Source organism: Bos javanicus, chromosome 18 (genome assembly GCF_032452875.1).
Source record: "Bos javanicus breed banteng chromosome 18, ARS-OSU_banteng_1.0, whole genome shotgun sequence".
Lineage (NCBI taxonomy): Eukaryota > Metazoa > Chordata > Mammalia > Artiodactyla > Bovidae > Bos > Bos javanicus.
Genome location: NC_083885.1, coordinates 65684051 through 65709810, shown reverse-complemented (window position 1 = coordinate 65709810; position 25760 = coordinate 65684051). Strand labels below are relative to the sequence as shown.

Below are 25760 nucleotides of genomic sequence, written 5' to 3'. Positions count from 1 at the left end.
GGGAAAGTGAGCTTGGCAGGCTTCCATGCTCCGAAGAGGTGGAAAAAGAGAAGGAACCTCAACCTCCCAATGAAAAAGAACTAGACCAGCACTTTACAGGAACAGACCACATTTAATGAGGCGAGAAGGGGCAGCAATCAGATTAGTGAGCTGCTGCACTAACCCAAGAAAAGAGTAACTATATATAGGTATATATGTGGAAATCTATCTTAAGGGGGCCTGTTCTTCTCCAAGATTGTTCAGAGTAGTTATCTCTTAAACAGCTGGGTCAAGGAATTCTGCAGATCGGCCAGAGGCTGGGACCGGCTGGGCCTCATCAACCTTAATGTCCATTTTTTTCTTCGAGTGAGAGAGTTCTTTGCATAGAATAGTGGGGAGGACCCGGAGGTGAGTTTTAACTCCAGGCTATTTTGAGCCTTGTAACTTTCCTTCAGTATAGGGTTGCCAAATCTGTTTTCAAAGAAAGGAGGATGTACATCTCAGTGTTTTGTTTTGTTTTTTTTAAGCTTTATATAGGTATAATTTACATGTAGTAAGGTGTACATATTTAAAATGAAATATTGAGACTTTCCTGGTGGTACAGTGGATAAGAACCCACCTGCCAATTCAGGGAACACAGATTCAATCCGTGGTCGAGCAAGATTTCACACACCTCGAGGCAGCTGAGCCTGTACACCACAACTACTATTTGCTTTCCTTTATAATAGATACCTTTACATTTTCTAGAATTTATATGATGGAATCCTTAAGTGTTGCTTTTTCCCTATAATTATTTTATGTGATGTTATATTTGTAATATAGATGTTACATGAATGGTTCATCCCCCTCCTTTTTCTTGGTTCAATCCTCTTTAGATATACTGCTATTTAACCATTCACTTGTTCATGACAAACCTAGGCAGCATATTCAAAAGCAGAGACATTACTTTGCCAACAAAGGTCCATTTAGTCAAAGCTATGGTTTTTCTAGTAGTCATGTACTGATGTGAGAGTCGGACCATAAAGAAAGCTGAGTGCTGAAGAATTGATGCTTTTGAACTGTGGTGTTGGAGAAGACTCTTGAGAGTCCCTTGGACTGCAAGGACATCAAACCAGTCAATCCTAAAGGAAATCAGTCCTCAATAGTAATTGGAAGGACTGATACTGAAACTCCAATACTTCAGTCACCTGATGCGAAGAACTGACTGACTGGAAAAGACCCTGATGCTGGGAAAGATTGAAGGCAGGAGGAAAAGGGGACAATAGGGGATGAGATGGGTGGATGGCATCACCGACTCAATGCACATGAGTTTGAGCAAGCTCTGGGAGTTGGTGATGGACAGGGAAGCTTGGCATGCTGCAGTCCATGGGGTCACAAAGAGTCAGACACGACTGAGTGACTGAAATGAACAGAAACATTCACTTGTTTATGTGCATTTTGGATATTTCCAGATTTTGACTGTAGAAAATAAGTTGGTGCAAACATTTGTATACAGTTTTTATAAGGATATTTATTTCTTTTATTTTTTGGTCAAAGAATATTGCTGTGTCTGAATCATGAGGCCTGTGACTATTTAGCTTTTGAAGAAGCTAACAATTTGTGACCTAGTAATTGTGTTTTTTTACATTCTTTCCAGCACTGTATGAGGGTTCCGGTTTCTCCACATCCTAGTGAATACTTTATTTGGTCAGTCGTTAGTAATTTTAGCCCTTTTAGTAAGTTTATCATGCTGTCTTGCTGGTTTGTTTTTTTTTTTTCCCTTTAAGAATTCATGATTAGCATTTTTTTTTTTCATATATTTGGTCTCTTTTTTCATTTGCTCTATCTTATAAAATACCCACTTTTGTCTTCTGCCTACTTTATGAACTTTCGCTATTTTCGTTTCGTTTTTTCTTTTTTTTTTTTTTTAACAAGTAGGACAAAGATGTACATTGAAGAGTCATCCATCTTCACTGGTTGAATAATGTGATTGTTAAGATTTGCTTTCAGTGGTGGAAGACTGTGTCCTGAGCTTTTTCAGGTTTTGTTATGCATAATGGGACACATGTACCATACATTTTTAAGATTAATATACCCTGGGAATTTCCTAACGGTCTAGCAGTTAGGACTTTGCTCTTTCACTGTCTGAGGCCCAGGTTCAGTCCCTAGTTAGGGAACTAAGATCTCACAAGCCACATGCCACACGGCCCAAGCAGGGGAAAGTAAAGATTAATCCGCCATAATATGTCGTTCGTCAATTTCTAAAGTCCAGACTGAATAATAAACCCTTGCTTTGTAGTGTTTGCCCATTTTCCTGTTCCATATGGGTGATGGTGGGTTGGAGCAGGACCGTTAGATGGATTAAGTGCCATCAGGATGGACAGTACATCTCAAAAGCCCAGTGTGGAGGGAAATAGGACGGCAGGGGTCAGTCTCTCCAAGCCTGGGTCAGGCAGCCTGGGTTTGCAGCCTAGTTGTTGGGTTCACACCCTGGGTCCCATTGCCTTGACTCACAGAGAAATGACAGTCACCCACCCTCTACCCTCCCTGACCCCCTGTAAACAGAGGGGTCCTGTCCCCTGGTCTTCAGAGGAGGAGAAGGGCCGAGTCGCCCGTTCCCATTAGGAGGGTGTGGCAGTGGTGACACACTGAGCCCAGCCACCCTGCGCTCCTCCTGACGCTCACAGTCCAAGCTGATCCATGAAGCCACGCTTCGGGAGGCCAGTGCTACAGGACACTAGGGTATCAGAATGGGTTTTTCACCTGAGAATCTTCAGGTGACTTATTGGAGCTCCTTCAGGCTCAGTTCCTGACTGGGATTTGCAGGCAAATGAGAGCATTTAACTTGTTCTTCGTGAGAATCAATAAAAAGAGACTGGGACTTGACCGTGCAGGAGACACGGGTTCCATCCTGGTAGAGGATCTAAGATCTCATGTGCTTCCGGACAAGCCCACGCATTGCAACTGAAGAGCCAACATGCTGCAACTAAGATCAGACACAGTCAAATACATAAATATTTTAAAAAGCACCCCTAACTCAAAGACCCCGCGGGAGTGGATTTGAGTCTTGTCCCCCACTCCCTTGCTGGGTGCCCTGCAATAAATTTTGTACTTTCTTTCATCGCCACCAGGTGGCGCTAGATCGGCTTTGTGGAGCCAGTGGACAAGTTCCGTTTAGTAACACAAACACTTCGGTGATCCACTGCAGACTGATCCCACAGATTCTAGTGTGGCTCCTTTATGAAGAAGAAAAGCCGCGTCTCTGTCCTTAGAACTGGAGTCATCGTTTCCCAGCGACGCTCACTGGGGAGCTTAGCCTTTTCTCTTTCTCCTCAAAGTCTCGTAGGGAGAGCCTTTGCCATTGACTTGCTCGTGTGTTCGAACTACATTACCCGGGATGTTCAGAGTAAAGGGCAGCATGGATAACGAATGAATTACCAGGAAACAGGCAATTTCCGTTCAAAGCACACCTCGTTGGGGCGGGACTTCCGGCCTCCTCCCTAAGGCGGCCGTTTCAACTGCTCTAGGTCCGTTCAGGTCCGGAGGCCTGTTAGGACTGGGCGATGGGACCGAGAACGTTCGATGGGAGGGACTGTCGTCGCTGCACAGAGACGGGTCTGAGCTTCGGAGACGCCGCCTGGGGACCGCCTCGCCCGAGTCTCCCCGCCGTTCCTGGGCCCGCCACGCCCAGAGTCGCTGGAGGCGGCGGCGCTGAGGGACCAGCCTCAGGTAAACGTCGTCCTTCGGGCGCGCACTGCCCTCACCCCACCGGACACGAAAGCCCCGAGTGCGAGGCTCCTGCTCACGTGCCCGCAGCCCAGGCCCCGGGCTCCAGGACGGTGAGGCGGTCGTGGGTGGTCCCTGTGTGTGATGGACTGTGTGATGGGGCGTGGGACAGGGTGATGGGCAGAGGGACCCGCAGCTGCAGAGGCTTGGAGGTCGGACTGTGGCGGGAGGATTCAGGAAACCTGGGTGCATCTGATGTCTGCAGGACCCAGACAATGAGAAGCGGAGTCATGCCCGGACTGTCAGGCTGACAGTCTTTGTATCTTTATTGTCGGGACCTAAGAAGGTGTGGGGAGAAGGACATGGCAACCCACTCCAGTATTCTTGCCTAGAGAATCCCATGGACAGAGGAGCCTGGTGGGCTGTTGTCCATGGGGCCACACAGAGTCGGACACGACTAAAGCGACTTAGCATGCATGCATTGGAGAAGGAAATGGCAACCCACTCCAGTATTCTTGCCTGGAGAATCCCAGGGACAGAGGAGCCTGGTGGGCTGCCTTCTGTGGGGTCGCACAGAGTCAGACACGACTGAAGCGACTTAGCAGCAGCAGCAAGAAGGTGTGGAGAGTTTTGAACAAAAAGGGGAACAGGATTTACATTTGCTTTTAAAATGTTTCCCAAGGCTATTCAAAGGAAAAACAGATTTGAGGGGAGTGATGAGAACGCTGAGGCACTAGAAGGTTGAATCTTGTTCAAGGTCACACTGCTGGTAAGGATCGACAAAGTGCACCGAGGTCAGACGACCAAATTGAGGTCACCTGGCTTGGGCTAGGCAAGGATGCATATGGGGTGACATGAGCCTCAACCTTTCTGTCCCCGCTGTTACATTTTTCTAAGGTCTGTCTCTTTCCACAGAGTCCCAAGGCTGCAGAAGTACTTATAGAAACAAAACGGGTATGTAGAGGGTCCTAGTTCCTTTCTGGCTCTAACCCTCACTCACATGTTTTCTGGTTTGTGGAATCCAGGAACTCTTAGGTGCCACCTTCCTAATCCTTGGCTCTGGGCACCCTTGAGAAACCCCATGCCCAGAGTCTTAAGTCCATATTAGAGGTTATATGGTTATATTTCCATTTCTGGCAACCATCGTAAAGTAGTGTGGAAAGTTAACCCAGGAGCTGGTACCACCATGTGCAAATACTTAGTATTAAAATTAAGGTGGGAAAAAAAATAATAAAATTAAGGTGGGGGTGTTGAGGAAGCACAGGTATCCTTATCTGGTATGAACATGAAATATAGGATGAATACCTGAGAAATTGAGCATCTATTCTGGAGTTATTGGGTGGTTTCAATCAGAGGAGGGAGGTGATATTATCAAGGTCTTCAAAAGCTATCTCTGACTGTATGTAGAGTGGGAAACAGACTGTGGGAGTGAGAGGAGTGAGGCAAATCCCGGTAGAGGCTACTGACATAGTCTAGCTGAGAGTTAATGGGCCAGAGTTGTGGTTTAGTAGATGAGGTTGAAGTCTGGATGCATGTTCTAAAAAGGGGCAACTAGATTTTCTATTTTGGATGGTGAGAAGTGAAACAGAGAAACCAGAGATAACCCCAGGGTGTTTGGTCTTAACAGCTGTAGGGATGGAAGCTCCAACCGAGATGAGGAAGTTGATAGTGTGAGTAATAATCACTGGGTTTATCAGAAGCTTTGTTTTGACCATATTAAGAATCTGAGGTATTTCAGGGACCAGTAAGTGGAGGCATCAAATTGGCAGCTGGACTCACAAATTGGGAAATCGAAAGAGGGATTCAAGTGGAGATATCCAAAATGTGGTAGCTACTATGTGGACCCAAGTGAGTGACCTGTGGTCACATTTAGGAGGTATAATCTTCATGTTACAGTCGTAACGCTGTTCAGGGAATGGGAAGTGGAGGATAGAGGCTGAGCACTGGGGCTCTTGCTTGAGTACCTGAGGGATGGTATTGGGTTTCTTGGTGGCTCAGATGGTAAAGAATCTTCAGTGCAGGAGACCTGGGTTCGACCCCTGGGTCAGGGAGATCCCCTGGAGAAGGGAATGGCAACCCACTCCAGTATCCTTACCTGGAGAATTCCACGGACAGGAGCCTGGCAGGCTACAGTACATAGGGTTGCAGAGTCAGGCACAACTGAACAGCTATCGCTTTCACTTTTCAAATGCAGTTGAGGGAGGTATGTGGCCATAAAGGTAGGGTGTATCAGACATGAGAGCCTGGTAAGTGGCCAAGGCTTCCAAGAGAAGAGTAGATATGAGTTGGGTGCCAAGGCATAGCAGTGATTGAGGCAGGATGACATGCAGACCGGAGCTATTGCTTATTCACTTCACTAGGGACTCAGCAGTATTTTGTGAGGACTTTAATGGGGCCTGGAATGATCCATTCAGCCTGGTGGATATGGACAGAGGCAAATATGGTCATTTGTGATAATTAGCGGGATTGGGGTGACTTGAATGAGGGTTAGCTGGACAGAGAAGGCTGTCATTGCTGAAGGACAGCGAGAGCTGCACAGAAATGGAAGCGGGCCATGGGCATCCAAGGTTGACTGGTGGGTTTGTGTGGCTTAGTCTTAGGCAAGGAGCAGCCATACAGGAAGAGAGGCCATAGAAAGCTTAGATGTTTCCACCCTCAATGGGTGCTGTGGGAGGTCTATGCTAGTATTGAATCCTGTCTGAATTTGCTGAGCAAACCTGTGTGCTTTCTGCAAAGTTGTATGTTAAGACCTTAAATGAAGGGCTTCCTGGTGGTCAAGTGGTTAAGAATCCACCTGCCAATGCAGGGGACACAGGTTCGATCCCTGGTCTGGGAGGATCCCTCGTGCCACAAGGCAACCAAGCAGTGCACCACAACCACTGAGCCCATGCTCTAGAGCCACGAGCTGCAACTGCTGACCCCTGTGCGTCACACTTCTGAGAGGAGTGGGGTCAAACTGATGAGGCTCACGGACAGTTGTACCTTGATGCTGGAGGACCTTGAACTTAAAACCTCCCTGGGTGAGGTCCTCACACCCACCTCTGTGCCAGATGTATTCCCTGCTCTCTCTTTTCACCCTAGAGCCTGGTCTGCCCTTCCTACATCAGAACCACAGACAGTGCATCCTTCCCCAAGTCCCTAAGTAGGTGCTGGGGTTGGTTGGATAAGGTGTGTGCACTGCCCTCTTCTCTCCTTGAAAAGCCCCAACTTCTGCTTTCATGAAGCCTCACAAAGAATGATTCAGGGTCAGCCATCTACTGGTCACTGTAATGGATTCTATTTTGCTTGTCCTCTGCCTGACCTGGTGACTTTGTCCAGATCTAAAGCACTCTAGTACCCTAGATCCTATTTCTGTCTTCTAGCTGACATTTCCTCATGCCTGCCTGTGCCAGGATTTGCCATCATTGACATGTTTACTAATTACGTGGACCATGGTCTTTTCTTGCAAGACTCTCTGAAGTTTTCTGTAATAGTTTTCTTTCCTGTGTACTACTGTGTGCTGAGCTATTCTGGCCTAGTACTGGCTACACTTTGTAATGTCTTTCTCTAAGTAATTGCATCACATGGATGCCATGTGTATTTGCTCATCCCTGGAGTAGAATGGAGTGCATTCAGTGGTTCACAAATGACTGTTCATCCAGTCACAGCAAAATGCATCAGGAGGCTTCTGGTCTTAAATGGCACCTGGGGGAGGGCATGACATAAAGCCTGTGTTTTATAGAAGAAGCTTACTGTGTTTGATTAGTATTTTGTGCCAATTCTAGCAGCTACACCTCATTTCTGGTGTTGCTTCCCAATTCCTGACATTTTGATGACTTGTCTATTCTACTCGTCTGTTCTACTCTCACATACCATACAGGACTAATCCTCACCTCTCTTGACTCTCACCTGCTTTTCTTACTGCTCCTTCTGCAGTGCTCTCCAATGTTGACTTTTACATATTGTGTCATGAGGTGTGCACCTATCTTTGAATAGTCCTTGAACACAGACTATTCTATTGCAATTGGATATTCTTGGTCCTGGACTTACCCTTCTACTCTAGTGGTCATGTGTCACAGCAAACAGAGCCCTCTGGAAATTACTTACAGATAAACTGGTTGTAGGCCCTGTTCTTCTCCAAATACCCCATCCCATAGCTGTGTCCTTCACCTTGCAAGGCCTTCCCCATTCTGTGCTCTTTATTTCCTAGTACAGCAAAGCGGCCTGACCCTTAGCCTGCATCACCTCCCTGGTCCTGCGGACAATCCCATAGACTTACCTTGAGTTGTGTTCAGGTGGCCCTCTCCAACCATGTACTGTGTTATCTAGCATCATCTACAAGAGTGCATTATAGAAATGTACGTGGCTCTGCAATGTGAAGAGGCAACAGAGGTTTTCAGAAGGCAGATGGAAGAGCGTAAAACAGAAATACAATGGCATTATAAATTTTAAGTTTCGTAACTGTGTCTAAACACACATCCATTCTTCTGGATTCCACTAAATAGTATGAAGAACACAGAGAGAGAGAGAGAGAGAGAGAGAATGTCTGACATCTAGAACCTGTCTTGACTTCAGCTCAGTAACACTTCCTCATTTTGCCAGAAGTACATCCATATGGAGAAGATTCCAAGTCTGGAAGCCACTCTAGATGGTTCATCACTTTCCTGTGTTCCCTTTTCATGGAGCCTGAGTACAAGGTCACTGCATACATTTAGTAAATTATTTCTGACCAGGTGTGATCTTGGATCAGAGATCGAGAACAAACATGTGGGGTAAAACAGGGAAGAGAAGAGGGACAGAGAGGGGAAATGAGAGAGATGCATTATGGTAGAAATGACACATAAATATCAGGAAGTGGCACAATTCTGAAAATGAGAGACTGTTAAGAGTTATATAGTTTTTGAACATGGAAACACTAATGTATAATATTTTGGGTCAATTAATTCTTAAGGTGTAGAGAATGAGAAGCAGTTCATCAAAAAGAATAAGAAGCAAGCTATAAAGAGTGAAACTATGGTCTAGACTCATGAAAATCCAGCTTCTTAGACAGATGGGAAGGGATGATAAGTCTTCAACAATGAAAATAAAAAATTGACATAACTGAAAGTAAGTAACTGAGGGAAAATACATTTTCTAACACATTTGAAGTGAGATAGTTCTCAAAGGAGAGTAGTCAAAATAGAACTCGAATAAAGGTTTATTTTGCTAAGTCAACAAACTGTCTGCCTTGCTGTCAAGAGAATTGATAGAAGCAGTGTTTGCAAGCAGAGTGGATTCATAAAGAGAGGAAAGTTTCTTCAAAAACAGCAGCATCAGGAACAGCCTGACATTGCTGTGTTGCATGTTGGGGTGTTACTCTATGACTCTATGAATCCCAGTCCATGTGGGCTATAAAACTGGCACTCCCCCTCCATCAGGATATCTGAGGTTCTGTTACTCTACAGAAGAGAAGGCAGGGCTATGCCCTGTGGATCTGAATGTGACTAGACCTCTCTCACACCTTCCTTCTAGAATTATGAGCTTATATCCTAAAACTCTTCTTAGATTCAGTGTACACTTGGATGACAATATTGCACCTTCCTTTCATAAATATGAGATGTCTCTTCCATTTATTTAGTTTTTCTTTGGTATCTTTTATCAGAATTCGGTAGTTTTCTCCATATAGCTCTTGTATATGTTTTGTTAGATTTGTACCTGAGTATTTAATTTTGGGGGATGCTAATGTAAATGGTAATATATTTTAAATTTTAAATTCCATTCATTCACTGCTGACATATAGCAACAACCTTGCTATAATTTCTTACTGGATTGAGAATTTTTGTTGTTGTTGATTCTTTCAGGTATTATACATAGAGACTTTCTTATCACTTGTTTACAGAGACAGTTTTATTTCTCCCTTCCCAATCTATACCTTTTCATTTTATTTTCTTGTCTTACTGAATTAGCTAGGACTTCCAGGACAATGCTGAAAAGCAATGGGTAGCAAGACATACTTGCCTTGTTCCTGATTTTCGTGGAAAAGCTTTGAACTTCTCACAAGTAAGATTAAGCAGCAGTTTGCTTCTAAGTATATCTGATCATCTCTGCTTTTGTTTATTTGAAATTAAATGCATCATTTTGAGTAAGATCTTTATTTCACAACCTGATACTTATTATGCTATGTTTATTATGTCTATTTATTGTATTTTTGTAGATTTTCTTCAAATGTTGGATTTTCTCAAATGTTTTTTCTGCATCTATGATATGATCATGTGGTTTTTCTTCTTTTAGCCTGTTGATGTGATTGTTGTTTTTCAGTTGCTCAGTTGTGTCCGACTCTTTGCAGCCCCATGGACTGCAGCACGCCAGGCTTCCCTGTCCTTCACCATCTCCCAGAGCTTGCTCAAACTCATGTCCATTAAGTCGGTGATGCCATCTAATCATCTTGTCCTCTGTCATCCCCTTTGCCTACCTTCAATCTTTCCCAGCATCAGGGTCTTTTCTAATGAGTCAGCTCTTTGTATCAGGTGGCCAAAGTTAATTTGTATTTAAATATTAAACTAGCCTTGCATACCTAGGATAATTCCATTTGGTTGTGGTGAATAATTCTTTTTACACATTGTTGGATTTGCTTCTGTGCTCATGAGAGATATTGGTCCGTAGTTTCCTTGTAATGTCATTGTCTGGTTTTGGTATTAGAGTGATATTGGCCTCGTAGAATGAGTCAGGGAGTATTTCCTCTGCACTTTTCATCTGGAAGAGATTGTAGATAACTGGTATAATATCTTCCTTAAATATTTGGTAAAATTCACTAGTGAATCTCTTTGGGCCTGGTGCTTTCTTCTTTGGAAGGTTAGTAATTATTGATGCAGTTCTTCACTAGAAAGTAAGAATAGACAATCTGAATAAGCCTGTATCATTTAAAGAAATTAATAAATGCTGTAAAAACATTTGAGAAAATCGAACACCCATGCTCTCCTGTTTTCCATTTCATTGGTTTCTATTCTAATTTTTATTTCTTTTTCTGTTTTGGATTTAATTTGCATTTCTTTTTAGAGTTTTCTAGGATGGAAGTTCAGACTAATGATTTTGTATATTCTTTTTATGCTGTAAATTTTCCTCTAGGCACTGCTTTCTCTGCAACCCACAAGTTTTGGTAAATTGTTTTCATTTAGTTTCAAGCAGTTTGAAATTTCTCTTGAGATTTCTCCTGACTCATAAGTGTCCTTGAATTATTTAAAACTATGTTTTTTTCAGCTCCATGTATTTTGGGATTTTCCAGCTATCTTTATCTTTTTGATTTCTACTTTAATTCCATTGTTGTCTGAGATCAGACATTGTGTGATTTCTATTCTTTTAAGTTTGTTAAGGTATATTTTATAGCCCAGAAAATGTGGTAGTGCATATTCCATGTGAGCTTGAGAAGAATATGCAATCTGCTCTTTTTTGATGAAGTAGTCTTGTAGATATCAATTATATTAAATTGATTGAAGGTGCTTTGAGTTTAAATATGTCCTTAACTGATTTTCTGCCTGCTGGAGCTGTCCCTTTCTGGTAGAGGGATGTTGAAGTCTCCCAAATATAATAATGGATTCATTTATTTCTGTTCATCTGGAGCTCTAGGTCCACTTTCACTCTCACAAAGCACAGTTAATTCCTTCTCATAGTTTCCCTCTGAATTCCTCTATATTCTAGCCACAGCAGGAGATTGTCAAGTAGAGAATTTCTTCTCCCACTTCAGATCTGCCTGACTTCCACTTCTGTTTCAGCCAGAACAAGTTCTCTACGTTAAGAACTCATGTGATTACATTAGGCCAACCTGAATAATCTCTGTTTTCAAGTCAAACAATTAGCTACTTGAATTACATCTGCAAAGTTCTTTTATCTTGTAACATAACGTACTCAGGGGAGTAACTTCAGGGGTCAGAGCCACAGCCATCAAAACTCTGGTAGTCGTAGTCTTTTTTCCTAACTCACTTCTGGTGTTTTATAACACGTTTAAATTTTTGTCTTCTCAACCTAAGCCTGAAATTATTTGTATTATATAAATCTACTCACAGTTTATCCACACATCTCAGTCATGGGACAAATATCCATATAGAACTGCAACTACCATTGTTTGGCACAAGTTGACTTAAATTCCAGGTTTTCCATGTTCAATACAGTGCTTAGATTAAGCAGTAGTTTGCTTCTAAGTACATCTGATTATCTCTACTTTTGTTTATTTGAAATTAAGTGCATCATTTTGAGTAAAGTCTTTATTTCGCTTATTTACTTTGATTTTGTGGACTAATCTTTTGCTCTTCTCATGATATTAACTTGGGGGCTTACTCTCTGAGTCTGTGAAGAATTGATACTGATGCTGCCTTTGTGTGTAGGTGTTACTTCTGCCCTCCTGACAGGGACCTCACTTGGACAGACCTATCACATAAGCCTAGAATCTACCCAGTATTCTACATGATGAATACTCAGACAGTGGTGCTTTACATTTCCACACAAAGGCCTGCACATATACAAAAGCCAAGTTTATAACTGTACAGCGTGATTGTTTACTGTTCAGTGTTGTGGTGTTCTAAGGTAGGAACTGTTGTGGAAACATAGTTTTAAATAAAGTGTCCTGCTAACCCAGAAGACTTCTTCACATAAAAAGAAGAGAGAGAAAACTTTTTTTTTTTTTTTCCTGTTGAAGAAGCATTGAGGCAGAATGTGATATGCATTACAGGCAGTCTAGTAAGGAGATCATGAAGTCAGTAAGGAACCTCATCCTTTTATGTGACCATGCAGTACAATGTGTTACATACATGTTCTTGAGATAAATGAGAACTAGTTCTCCAGTAAGAGGATTTGACAGTACCATTTTTTTTGTATCATTCATGCTAAATTACCTTGTAATTGGAGTGACCATTGGTGTTTGCCAAGTGTCTTTATCTAAAGAAAAATACATTTCTTATACCTTTATGACAGGAGGTAGTTTTATAAATTAGAGCCTGGCACCTGCTGAAGTCAGGCTCCTCTCCTATAGAAACTGGAAGATAAGGGCACGCTCTTATGTAATGATTGAATTTAAAAGAGCAATCTCTCAGGTCCTGGAGCAAAAGGTATCCAGAATGCAAATCTGGCAAAAGGCTTATATAGCTTTTAAAAATATATCATAATGGGCAAAGGAAGAAAAGACAAGTTTTCTTAAGTAAATGCCTTAAGAAAAAGTGGATGATCGGTGATGAAACTCTCCTTTTGCCTCAGAGGATTTATTTTCCTTTTTTAAAAATTTTAACAGTAAGTTACAAAATTTACTGTTAATTTGAACTTTAAGCTGATCTCCAAAAAATTTATTTGCATTTTCTAAGCATATTGGCTGGGTGAAGTTGCTTTCAAATGGAGAAGAAGAAGTCCTAAAAATTTACTGACTTCTGGAAGCTTTAGAAGACTGGAAGAACTGAAGGGATGTCAAGAATTCTGTGTGTGGGTATGTGTACGTAAGATAAAGCCAGGAAAGTATGTGATAACTTCTGACAGGTTTTGATGGAAACACCAAAGGAGAGAGATTTTCCAGAAGAGACATGATGTGTCACTGTGTATTCATGTAGGAGAAATGATAAGATTCCTTAAAAAATTCAATTAAAACAAATTGATTTTATTAAAAATTATTTTTAACCCTTTTAGTTTTAAGTATTAAATAAGTATTTTTAATATAAGTAATGTTTAGCAAAATTTGACAGCCATTAGCACCTAAAAGGAGAAGGCAGTGTCTTCAGAATAATTATTCTGGTCACATGCTCAGCTTAATTGTATCTCTTCTCAGACATCACTGCTAAAACTTCTCTAAGATTTTCACATTTTTAACCATCTACTGATACTCCTCTGAGACATTTCAGACACAATCTCTGAATCACTACATAGTCATTAATAGCTTTCTGTAATTTGAATTTTATAACTTTTTTCAGGTAATAGTTCCTCATGCAGAGCAGTTTCTGTAATCCAGGGGAAATGATAACGACTTCCCAGTGATGAGATCATAGTTTCAGTTACTCTGTGCAGTTCGGGGTTCAGAACACCTTTTTCATACATGCTCCATCTGTGAATACCACACCTGTTAATCTGTATGAAATCTGCATGTCTTTCATTGTTCTATTTTTGAGAAATTGTCAGACTATCCAAAAAGAAACTAAATGATAAAAATATTATATGCTTGCTAAATTGGACACAATAACTTACTATGCTGTTAGAAGTATTTTCTGAAGTGACTATAGAGATCCACCTTTGTACTCCCTCTGACCTACCTGGAGTGTTTTTTCTCTTCTTCCTGACCAAACATACAGAGACTGATCAAACTGAGTCTAACACTTCATAGTGTATAGATTTAATTGCAACATGGTAATGTTTATTTTTCATTATTAGTTTATTTTTATTGAAGTATAGTTGTTTTACACCTGGAACTAATCCAGGTATATAACATAGTGATTCAGTATTTTTATAGATTATACTCCATTTAAATTTATTAAAGACAAGGCTTCCCTGGTGGTCTAGTGATTAAGAATCCTAGAAGGCAATGGCAACCCACTCCAGTACTCTTGCCTGGAAAATCCCATGGATGGCGGAGCCTGGTAGGCTGCAGTCCATGGGGTCGCTGAGGGTCGGACACGACTGAGGGACTTCACTTTCACTTTTCACTTTCATGCATTGGAGAAGGAAATGGCAACCCACTCCAGTGTTCTTGCCTGGAGAATCCCAGGGACGGGGGAGCCTGGTGGGCTGCCGTCTATGGGGTCGCACAGAGTTGGACACGACTGAAGTGACTTAGCAGCAGTAGCAGCATGAAATGTTTATTAGCTTCTGCTACCAGCGGACACATTTTGTATCTGAAGGACTAGGAATGGTATGTGTACTTGGTTCTGTGTCCTCTGAGAACTTCAGAAGCGGTACAGGTAGCCTCAGGCAGCATGATGAAGTTCACAGAAACTTGGGTGAATGTCTTCAGACAACACAACATCCCCTAGAAGTCCTGAGATCTGCCCTTTTAAGAACGAACAAGAGGCTTCTAAGTCCTTGGATGGGTGAACTCCATTTCCCAGCGCCCCTCGGGTCTAAACTTGTCAGGGTGCAAAGGGGTGGGGTGAATTACCCCCAAGCGTGAGAACTACATTACCCAGAATACTCTGCTGAGCAGCCTAGCTGAGCCAATGAAGGCTCAGAACAGAGGCGTTTCCGTGCGTGTCTCCTAGCGAGGGGCGGGGCTTCCGGCGTCCTCCTCCGGGCGGTCATTTTGGCTGCTCGGGTGTGTTCGTCCGGATAGAAGTTCCGGAGCCGTGAGACGGGGCCGACGGGACAGGACCGAGAAAGCGTCAGAGGAGTCCCGCTGCACAGAAGCGAGTCTGAGGTTCGGCCGCAGCACCGCGAGAGATGATTCGCACCAGGGCCGGTTTAAGACCCGCCGGCCCGCTCCCGGACCCACTCCGCCCAAAGGCCTGGATGGCTGCGGCCGCTCGGAGGGACCCGCCGCAGGTAAGCGCTTGTCCTCGGGCCCTCCCCGCCCTCACCCCACCAGACACTAACGCCTGGAGTGCCCTCGTCCCTGCAGCCCAGCCCCCGGTGTCCGGGACGGTGAGGCGTTAGTACACGTGCTCTTGTTTCTGACAGTGGTTGTGAATAAACATTTCAGTTTTCCAGTTTAATCTTACTATCTGGGGTGTGATTAGATGAGGGAGAGGGATACAGGCAGAGGAACCGGGATGTACCAAGGCCTGGAGCTGCGACTGAGCTCTGGGAATTCGGGAAATCTGGGCTCCGTTGTGCCTGGCGAGGAACAAAGTTTGAGGCGGAGTTACTCCTAGAATAGCAGGCTGAGGGCTCTGCATATATTCTCAGGAATTCTAAGAGCTGTGGGAAATTTTAAACCAAACTACGTTAGGTTTTCAAAAGTCTTCCAAAAGCTGTTTAACAGCCATTGGATAACCAGACCGAGGAAGAGGATGAAGACGTTGGGGCACCAGGAGGTTGGATCTTTGTTCAAGCACACAGAGCTAGTAAGGTGAGACACTGAGGCACATAAGTTAGGCATTCAGCCCAAGGGCCAGGCGTGCGCGCATAGCGGCCTGAACCCCGTGAAACCTGACATTGTATTCATTCATCTGTAGCCTGTGTCTTAAAACATGACTGCAGAAACGTTTGCGGGATCTCTATAGGTATGTGTAGTGTGTCCCAGACTGCTATTGTTCCCTTCCCCAACCCATATATTCTCTGCATTGCGGTGACCCGGGATTCTTTTTATACATTGCTTATTTATGGCTGTGCTGGGTCTTCCTTGCTGCGCAGGCATTTCTCTAGCTGCCCTGAGTGGGGGCTACTCTTTCCGAGGTGTATGGGTTTTTCATTGTGGTGATTTCTCTTGTGGAGCATGGGTTCAGTAGCTGTGGTGCATTGTCTTAGTTACTCTCGCAGCTTGTGAATCTTCTCAGACCGGGGATCGAACCTGTGTCCACTGCTCTTGCAGGCAGATTCTCATCCCCTGCACCACCAGGGAAGTTCCTGCCGTGGAATTCTTTAAGGACCTAAACCTAGGGTCCTGAGTCTACCAAAGATGGTATAGAAGTGCTTGCATTTCTGGCACCTAATGTAAGTGGGTGTGGAAATGTTATCCAAGTACCAGGACGTGAAAGTGCTTAGAGGTGGAGCTGAGGTGGGATCATTAAGATCTTTCCATTAGGTGGGAAGAAGGAGCAAGAGAACAGAGTTCAGTACTGGAACGGCTGCCTAAGAAATTGGGTATCTGTTCTGGAGGTGATAGGAAGTTTGAATCAGAAGAGGGGGAATGACCTTGCCTAGCTCCATTTATAGGAGAAGGAAATGGCAACCCACTCCAGTGTTCTTGCCTGGAGAATCCCAGGGACAGGGGAGCCTGGTGGGCTGCCGTCTATGGGGTCACGGAGTTGGACACGACTGAAGCAACTTAGCAGCAGCAGCTCCGTTCATTTATTTATGTTGGGGGGTCGGGTGGTGCTTCTCATTGCAGTGGCTTCTTGTGGCAGAGTGTGGGCTCGGGGGCGAGTGGGCTTCAGTAGTTGTGGCACACGGGCTCAATAGCTGTGCCTCTGGGTTAGTCGCTCTGCAGCATGTGGAACCCTCCTGACCCAGGGATCGAACCCCAGATCCTGCATTGGCAGGTGGACTCTTTAACACAGCCTCCAGGGAAGCCCGTACCTACCTCTAAACAGTCTCCGTATGGCTGCACAGTGGAGACTAGATTGTGAGACTGAGGGAAGAGAAAGGAAAACCAGTGTGGAGGCTCCTACAGTAGTCCACTTGAGGGTTTATGGAACAGAGTGGTAGCTTGGAAGTGGCTGGATTCTGGATATGTTTTTATTATGAGTTAACTGGGTTTTCCAGTGGGGAAGGAAAGTGTCTTTTTCTGCATGGTTGGTTATAACAAAGTACCGTAAACTAGATAACTTATAAACACCAGGAGTTTTTTTTCTAGAGGCTGGAAGTCCAAGATCAGGGTGCCTGCATGGTCAGGTTCTGTGTCTGGTGAGGGCCTGCTTCCTGGTTCCTAGAAGCCATGTTCTGTGTCCTTATGTGGTGATGAGCAGAGAGGAGCAAGCTCTCCTGTCTTTTATAAGGGTGACAGTCTCTCCCTTGTGGGGCCTACCTTCATGGTCTCATCTAATTTCCTCCCAAAGGTTCTCACTTCTAATACCATAAAATTGGGAGGTTCTGTGTCAGGTATGAATTCTGGGGGGAAATAAACATTCACTCTCTAACAGAGAGTGAAACAGATAGATCTAGGTGTTTTTTTTTTTTTTTTAACATATTTGTGTGATTGACTTACATTAGTTTCAGTTGTACAATATAGTAACTAGATACTTACATACATTACAAAATGACAGGAAACATTCTGTTACTGTGTGTTACCATACAGAGTTACTACAGTATTATTGACTATATTCCCTACGCTGTACTCGGGGTCCCCAGCCTGTGGGCTGCGGACTGCTACCTCTTGTCAGATGTGCAGCATCAGTAGATTAGAAATAAAGTGCGCAATCAATGTACTGTGCATCAGTCAGCCCGAAACCAGCCTCCCCTGGTCTGTGAAAAATTGTCTTCCATGGAACCAGTCCCTGGTGCCAGAAAGGTGGGGGATCACTGCTTACATCCTTGACTTATTTGTTTTATAGCTGGAAGTTTGTTTTGCAGTTACCATGAAGCTTTTTTGTTTGTTTGTTTGCATGTGATCTTTGTTGTGTCATGAAGGCTCGTTTGATGTGGCGCAGAGAGTCTAGTTGTGGCGCTTGGGCTTGGGAGCATGCAGGCTTCAGTAGTTGCTGCTCGCAGGCTCAGTTGCTCTGCAGCATGTGGGATTCTGGTTTGCCACCAAGGGATCGAACCCGAGTGCCTTGCACTGCCAGGCAGATTCTTAACCACTGGGCTGCCAGGGAAGTCCCTACCATGAGGTCTTTATATATGTATATATGTACATACATATAACATAAAAATATATTTTTTATATGTTTTAAATTGCTGGTTTCTTCATGTCACATGTGTTTCCAATAGCCTACATTTGTACTCTCCACTTCTCATAATTGCTGGTTTTGATACCATATTTGTGTGTGGGTGATTTCCTACCTTGACTGTATGTGAGCTTTTACCAGTGAGCTTTCCCATTTTTAATTTTCTTGTTTCTAGTTGTGGCCTTTTCCTTCTAGAGAAGTTCCTTTGGCATATGTGCTAAAGCTGGCTTGGTGGTGCTGAATTCTCTTAGCTTTTGCTTGTCTGTAAAGCTTTTGACTTCTTGGTCGAATCTGAACGAGAGCCTTGCTGGGTAGAGTATTCTTGGTTGGAGGTTTTTAGCTTTTCTGCCTTGTAGAGTTTCTGCTGGAAAATCAGCTGATAACCTTATGGGAATTCCTTTGTATATACTTACTGCTTTTCCCTTGTTCCTTTTTTTTTGTTCTGGGCACACTGAGCAGCTCTCGGGTCTTAGTTCCCTGACTACACATTAAACCCGGGTCACAGCTGAGAAAGCACAGAGTCCTAACCACTGGACTGCCAGGGAATTCCCAAGTTCTGTATATTTTAGTGATGTATTTATGATTATATGTGCTGTCAAGATATGCAAAATTGTACATTAGACAGAGTACATTTTACAGTATATACTATAGAAAATTAAGACAAATCCCAGAGACTTTTATTATTTTAAATAGAGTTGTCATGAAAGGACTCTAATAAAAAGACATTAGGACTGGTGGTCTAGTGGTTAAGAATCCATCTTCCAACGCAGGGGATGCAGCTTTGATCCCTGGTAAGGGAACTAAGATTCCGCATGCCCCAGGACAAGTATGCCCACGTGCCACAACCAGAGAGGCCTGCGTGCTGCAGTGAACAGCCCACACACCTCAACTAGGGCCTGATGCAGCCACATAAGCAAATCTTAAAAATAAAAAAGATGTTAGACCACGTAGTCAAGTGGCTAAGCTTCCGAGCTCCCAATGCCAGGGGCCTAGTCAGGGAACTGTCAGGCAGATTACCTCACTAGTGCTGACCAGGAAATACCAGGTTGACTGATTTAAGATTTGGTTTCTGGGGAAGGCTGAAACTGAACTTAGGTAGTGTTGGTTTGGTGAGTAAAGCTCAGTTCGTGACTCCGTTTTGGGCTAGTTGTCTCCTGTTTTTTTTTTTTAAACAATTCTTTAAATTTTTATTTTAGATTGAGGTATAATTGATGAAAAATGTATTACTGTCAGGTGTACAGCATAGTGGCTCAGTTATACATATATATGTATCCGTTCTTCTTCAGATTCTTATCCCTTATATGTTATTACAGAATATTGAGTAGAGCTCTTGTGCTATACAGTAGGTCCTTGTTGGTTATCTGTTTTATTTATTTGTGTGTGTGTGTGTGTGTGTGTGTGTGTGTGTGTGTTCAGTTGTGTCTGACTCTTTGTGACTCTATGGACTGTAGCCCACCAGGCTGCTCTGTCCATGGAATTTTCCAGGCAAGAATACTGGAGTGGGTTGCCATTCCCTTCTCTTTATTTATAGTAGTGGATATGTTAATCCCAAACTCCCAATTTATCTACCCACCACCTTTCCCCTTTGATAACCATGATCCTTTTCAAAGTCTAATCTGTTTCTATTTTGTAAATAAGTTTCTTTGTAAAGATTTGTATCATCTTTTTAAGATTCTGCATATTAGTGATATCATATGATATTTGTCTTGCTTCCCTTAGTATAATACTCTCTATTATTTCATTCTCTTTTATGGTTGAGTAATCTTCTATTATATATATGTATATGTCTGTGTGTGTGTGGCGTGTATGTGTGTGTATATGCCACACCTTTATCCATTTCTCTGTCGATGGATATTTAAGTTGCTTCTATGCTTGGCTGTTGTAAACAGTGCTGCAGTAAACATTGGGGTGCATGGGTGCATGGATTTTTCTTGCTTGCTTTCTCTTCCTTCCTCCCTACTATCCTCCCTTCCTCTCTCCCCGGCTTGCAGGATTTCAGTTCCCTCCAGGAATTGAACCGGGCCCAGAGCAGTTAAGCCCAGAATCCTAACCACTAGGCCACTTAAGGAACTTTCTTAAGTGGCATGTATCTTTTCAAATTACAGTTTTCTCCTGTTAATATGTCCAGGAGTGGGTTTTCAAAACAACTTTAAGGAGAATACGTTTTGTGAAACACAAGTAGTTTTCCCAAATTTACAGTCTTTAGATTTGACATCCACAGTATTAGGGCTGTTGGAGATATTTCATTTTTCTTGAACACAAACTACAGTTCAATTTTAAATGGATGCAATATCATCTCCATGGTGTATCATAGCAGTTTGCAGCAGACGTTGTAATTCTTATTTGTAACTGAAACTCTCCTTATACCACAACCACCAATTAGGGGAGTGGAATTGGATCCTACCCCAGTGACTGTAGGCACAGTTTCATGCGCTCGTCACTCACTGCCTGTAGCATATGCTGGCTTAGAGAGAAAATTTTCAAAATCACTGGCTAGGGTCTCAGATAGGTTCTCTGCTCTTTAGAGATGTGAAGTCTTGGGTTGATCATCACTGCTCTAAGATGTCACTGTTCCCAATTGGCTAAAAAGATTCCACATGGAGATTTCCTTTTTAGCCTTACCACCTTCACTTAGCTGAGGAACATTCAGAAAATCTAGGACATCTTCCCCTGAACTGTCTTAGTAATTATAAATATCTCAGTACTTTGAGGTCAGAGAGCTCACGTCCGTCATTTAAAACTTCCAGAACCCCGTTCACCTGAGCCCCTGTGCACACGTTGTCCCCGGACCAGCAGCTTTCCCATTTCCTGGTGTTTTCCTCTCCAGATTGCAGTTCTTGGCTCAGTCTCTTTATTAAACTTTCAGCAGGGCCAGCAAATCTTAATTGTTACTTCATTAAGTTCCCTGGTATGACTCCCTTCTCTGTTGATATTCAGCTCCTGCCACCCACAGGAAGAGCAGAGCTCACCATGTGAAAACAGTTTCTGCTTCCTGACCTAAAACAAATCAGTTTAACTCAAATGCCAGCTAAGAGCCATGCCCTCATGTCTCAATTTGTCTGCAGACTGGTTCTTGATCAAATCTCATGACTGGTGACCTGTTACTGCTGTCTCTTTCAGTCTCTTTTTGAACTAACTTTATAAATACTTATTCCTTCTAAAAATAGTTTTTTCTCTCTTAGTGATCCAGTGCATTTCTTGTTCTACTGTTTCTGTCATCTTTTACAACTGAACTTTTGTTTTATTTATTTTTAATATTTAATTTATTTTTCTGTGTCTGGTCTTAGTTTTGGCATGAAAACTCTCAGTTCCCAACATGTGGTATCCAGTTTCCAGATCAGGATTGAACCCGGACTCCCTGCATTGGAAGCGTGTAGTCTTAGCCACTGGACCACCAGGAAATCCCCAGAACTGAACTCTTAAAGAGCATTGTTTTTTTCTCTCTCCTGATTACGTCAACAATATAGCTCTACTTTTTCAAGTTTCGTGTATTAGCCTCACAGCTCATTGTCACTAACAAAGTCCTAAATCCAATGGTAACTTGAAGATTTTGTTTAAATTTCCTCTCCGAAGCTCTTGCCGCAGTTGACATTTTTATTCTTTTTCACTATGCTAGACCTTCATTGCTGCGGGCTTTCTCTAGTTGCAGTTCACAGACTTCTTGTTGCGTGGCTTCTCTCTCTCTTTTTTTTTTTTTTTGCAGTCAATAAGAAATTTACTTGTTTTAAAAAAATCCAAATGCTGGCATTGTCCAGAAAAATTCAACAGGTTTATTTATAATTGTTATAAAGTTGAACTGCTGAAACTTGTTGACTGAAACATTTTGACTTTCATTAATGCTTTACGTCCCCACATTTATATTAAAAATTCACACACAAATGAAAATGGAAAAACTGCCAATACCTGATTTCTGTCCCCTATTTTCCACTTGCAATCATATATTTAGGTACCTTTTGACCCCATGGAAAAAAAATATCTAACGTTCAGAACTACTAATAACAGGAAGAAGAGAATTTTTTTTTTTTTTTAAAGAATGAAATGTTTCCCGTTATAGTGGATTCTTAAGCACGTTCTCCACGTATGCGGCGTGCTAGCTGGATGTCTTTTGGCATAATTGTTACACGTTTGGCATGGATAGCACACAGGTTGGTGTCTTCAAAAAGGCCAACCACATAGGCCTCATTTGCCTCCTGCAAAGCACCAATAGCTGCACTCTGGAAGCGCAGATCTGTTTTGAAGTCCTGAGCAATTTCCCGCACCAGACGCTGGAAGGGAAGTTTGCGAATCAGAAGTTCAGTGGACTTCTGATAACGTCTAATTTCACGGAGTGCCACAGTACCAGGCCTGTAACAATGAGGTTTCTTCACCCCTCCAGTAGAGGGCGCACTCTTCCGAGTGGCTTTTGTAGCAAGTTGCTTCCTCGGTGTTTTACCACCTGTCAATTTGCGGGCAGTCTGCTTTGTACAAGCCATGGTATAGAGACCTCCTTACTTACCCTCCTTCTCCTTCGGCTGGAGCTCGGCGAGCTGGAGGCGGCACTGGCGTTGGAGAGTGATGGCGGCGCGGCGGCGGCTGCGAACACCAGGGGCTCCTCTTGTTGTGGTGCACAGGCTTAGTTGTTCCATGGCATGTGCGATCTTCCCAGACCAGGGGTCGAACCAGTGTCCCCTCCATTGCGGTGCTAGTCACATGACCCGGAAATACCATGACAGGTATTTGGGGTACGTGTATCCTTTAGAACAGTGGTTTTCTCCAGGTACTTGCCCAGGAGTGGGATTGCTGGATCATATTGTAAGGAACCTCCATACTGTTTCCCAAAGTGGCTGTACCAATCTTATCAGGTTGGCAAAAAGTTCATTGGGGTTTTGCTGTAATATCTTACAGAAAACCCAGACAAACTTTTTGGCTAACATATACATTCCCACCAACAGTGTAGGAGGCTTCAATAACAGTCTGACCTGATGGTAATACAAGTGAAAACTTGGTGAGAACTATGAAATAATCCACATAGTTGGGTCTTCTCTTCCCTACTTTGCACCTCTACTGGCACGACTGACTATATTTCTCTGTCTTACTTCTCCTGAGGTTGAAGGGATTTAGTATTTTTAACTTTGCTAAGGAAAACTGATGAACAGTAAAATAATACTGGGGCCTCCCAGGTAGCTCAGTAGGTTAAGAATCTGCCTGCAGTGCAGGAGACACAGGAGGTGCGGGTTCGATCCATGGGTCAGGAAGATCCCCCGAAGGAGAGCATGGCAGCCCACTCCAGTATTCTTGCCTGGAGAATCTCGTGGACAGAGGAGCCTGCCCAGCTACAGTCTATAGGGTCACAAAGAGTCGCACAGGGTATTCGAAGCGGGGACGGCGTTGGCGACTTATTTAAATATTAATTAGAGATATAAAGAGTAATAGAATGAGGATAGCTCAGCAGGAAAATTCAGTGGAGAAAAGAGGCTGAGTAGCTTGGTTTATGCGGGAGACCAATAAAACTTCAAGACAAGAAGCTTGCATCACTTACGTAGGCCACAGGCGTCCTTCCGTTCTCCCGAAGGAGAGGAGACACTGAGGCCTCCCCGGTCAGATCTTAGAAGCCCAGGCATAATTAGTAAGCATGGCGGGCTCCGCGCTCCAGATGGAGACTCAGCCAGAGTTTGAGAGAGAGAGAGACATGGGGAGACCAGTCTTTCGAGGAACTGATCCCAATTCTTTATTTTCCAAAGTCTGTTTTTATACACTGAGATATTATACAAAAGTCACGTGGGGACAGCAGTCCTGACTTTTATTAAAGTCAGGTGCTTCACACAAATGTATACAGAGGTCTTAGGGGTGTTGCATCATCTTCTGGCCAGGGGGGCCTGCTGACAATTTATGACCCTCTCCTTGTGACAGCGGTCAGTCAACCAGAACACTTATTTCTCCAAGGCTGATTATTCTTAAAACAGACGCCACCCAAATAAAGTTACATTCCTATAGGGTGAGGGTGTAGTGGGTTTTAATTAAGGAAAGAATTTACTTAGCCTAAGGTCTAACGTGATTTATATCAAAGGTTAATACTTATTTTTTCTATATATTCATTAATGTGTGTAAGGGCAGGGGATATGGAGACTTAGCAGTAAACATTGGCTCAACAAATGAAAAACCCTTCACCAACACAATTTCTAATCAGCCCACTATACTTATACTAATAGTTTTCTAACTTCTCTAAAGAACCTGTTTTTAGAAGGTTTAAAGCATCTCGAGCCTCTCACGGTTGGGAGGCTGTGAGCAATCACATGTGGCCAGACAAGCCTGTCAGGCAGGCTAGAGAACCTTCAGAGGAGTTTGTAGGTTGAAACACTCCTGTCACGCCCAGGAATTATTATTAACTGGAGCTCTAAGTTAATTCCTTCTCTGAAAGAGGTGGTGGGGGACAGCCCCCCGTAAAGTCAGAGGTATAGGTGAGAGCACAAAGTAGTAAAGTAGGCAGGCTCTGGTTATGGGGGTAGATGCTCGAGGATTTCCAGGGGGACTCCTGAGGCTCGATCCCGCCTTTGCGTATGTCGAGCCTCCTTCCTCATGACCTTTGCCACGGGCAGAGTGCCTCCTGCTGACTCCGCGCATACTGGTATCAACATGACAGGTTTTGAGCTATGATACACTTCAGAATAAAAGGGTAGTATATAGCAAATGGAAAACAAGCTCAACATGTTTGATTATTAATATAAAAATTTTGTAAGTAAGATTCAGTTCAGTTGCTCAGTCAGGTCCCACTCTTTGTGACCTCATGAATTGCAGCACGCCAGGCCTCCCTGTCCATCACCAACTCCCGGAGTTCACTCAAACTCATGTCCATCAAGTCAGTGATGCCATCCAACCATCTCATCCTCTGTCGTCCCCTTCTCCTCCTGCCCCGAATCCCTCCCAGCATCAGAGTCTTTTCCAATAAGTCAACTCTTCAAATGAGGTGGCCAAGGTATTGGAGTTTCAGCTTCAGCATCAGTCCTTCCAAAGAACACCCAGGACTGATCTCCTTTAGAATGGACTGGTTGGATCTCCTTGCAGTCCAAGGGACTCTCCAACACCACAGTTCAAAAGCATCAATTCTTCAGCGCTCAGCTTTCTTCACAGTCCAACTCTCACATCCATACATGACCACTGGAAAAATCATATCCTTGACTAGACGGGCCTTTGTTGGCAAAGTAATGTCTCTGCTTTTGAATATGCTGTCTAGGTTGGTCGTAACTTTCCTTCCAAGGAGTAAGCCTCTTTTAATTTCATGGCTGCAGTCACCATCCGCAGTGATTTTGGAGCCCCCAAAAATAAAGTCTGACACTGTTTCCACTGTTTTCCCCATCTATTTCCCATGAAGGGATGGGACCAGATGCCATGATCTTCGTTTTCTGAATGTTGAGCTTTAACTTTTTCACTCTCCACTTTCACTTTCATCAAGAGGCTTTTGAGTTCCTCTTCACTTTCTGCCATAAAGGTGGTGTCATCTGCATATCTGAGGTTATTGATATTTCTCCCAGCAATCTTGATTCCAGCTTGTGCTTCTTCCAGTCCAGCGTTTCTCATGATGTACTCTGCATATAAGTGAAATAAGCAGGGTGACAATATACAGCCTTGATGTACTCC

General features: G+C 43.3%; 3 protein-coding genes across 6 annotated transcripts in view; 2 read left to right on the top strand and 1 right to left on the bottom strand.

Moving 5' to 3' along the window:
* LOC133229746 (zinc finger protein 850-like) overlaps positions 1-25760 on the top strand; it is an 87836-nt gene that overhangs the window by 54054 nt on the left and 8022 nt on the right. Inside the window, exons 1-4 of one of the 4 annotated variants that reach the window (XM_061386461.1) lie at positions 3522-3687; positions 4600-4638; positions 12990-13108; positions 14865-15144. In XM_061386461.1, coding sequence (XP_061242445.1) covers positions 3522-3687; positions 4600-4638; positions 12990-13108; positions 14865-15144 — 604 coding nt within the window. Of the gene's footprint in view, positions 1-3485; positions 3798-4599; positions 4639-12989; positions 13305-14864; positions 15145-25760 lie in introns of those variants that run through there. The other 3 variants (XR_009730635.1, XR_009730634.1, XM_061386462.1) reach the window with 3 other exon arrangements.
* Positions 5755-25760, top strand: part of LOC133229775 (uncharacterized) — a 425664-nt gene continuing 405658 nt past the window's right edge. Inside the window, exon 1 of the mRNA XM_061386521.1 lies at positions 5755-5769. The gene's annotated coding sequence lies outside the window, so the exon portion shown is untranslated. The remainder of the gene's footprint in view (positions 5770-25760) is intronic.
* On the bottom strand, positions 22170-22633 carry LOC133229787 (histone H3.3C-like). Its single transcript, XM_061386536.1, has one exon. The coding sequence runs from the start codon at positions 22616-22618 to the stop codon at positions 22208-22210; it is 411 nt and encodes a 136-aa protein (XP_061242520.1). The 5' UTR covers positions 22619-22633; the 3' UTR covers positions 22170-22207.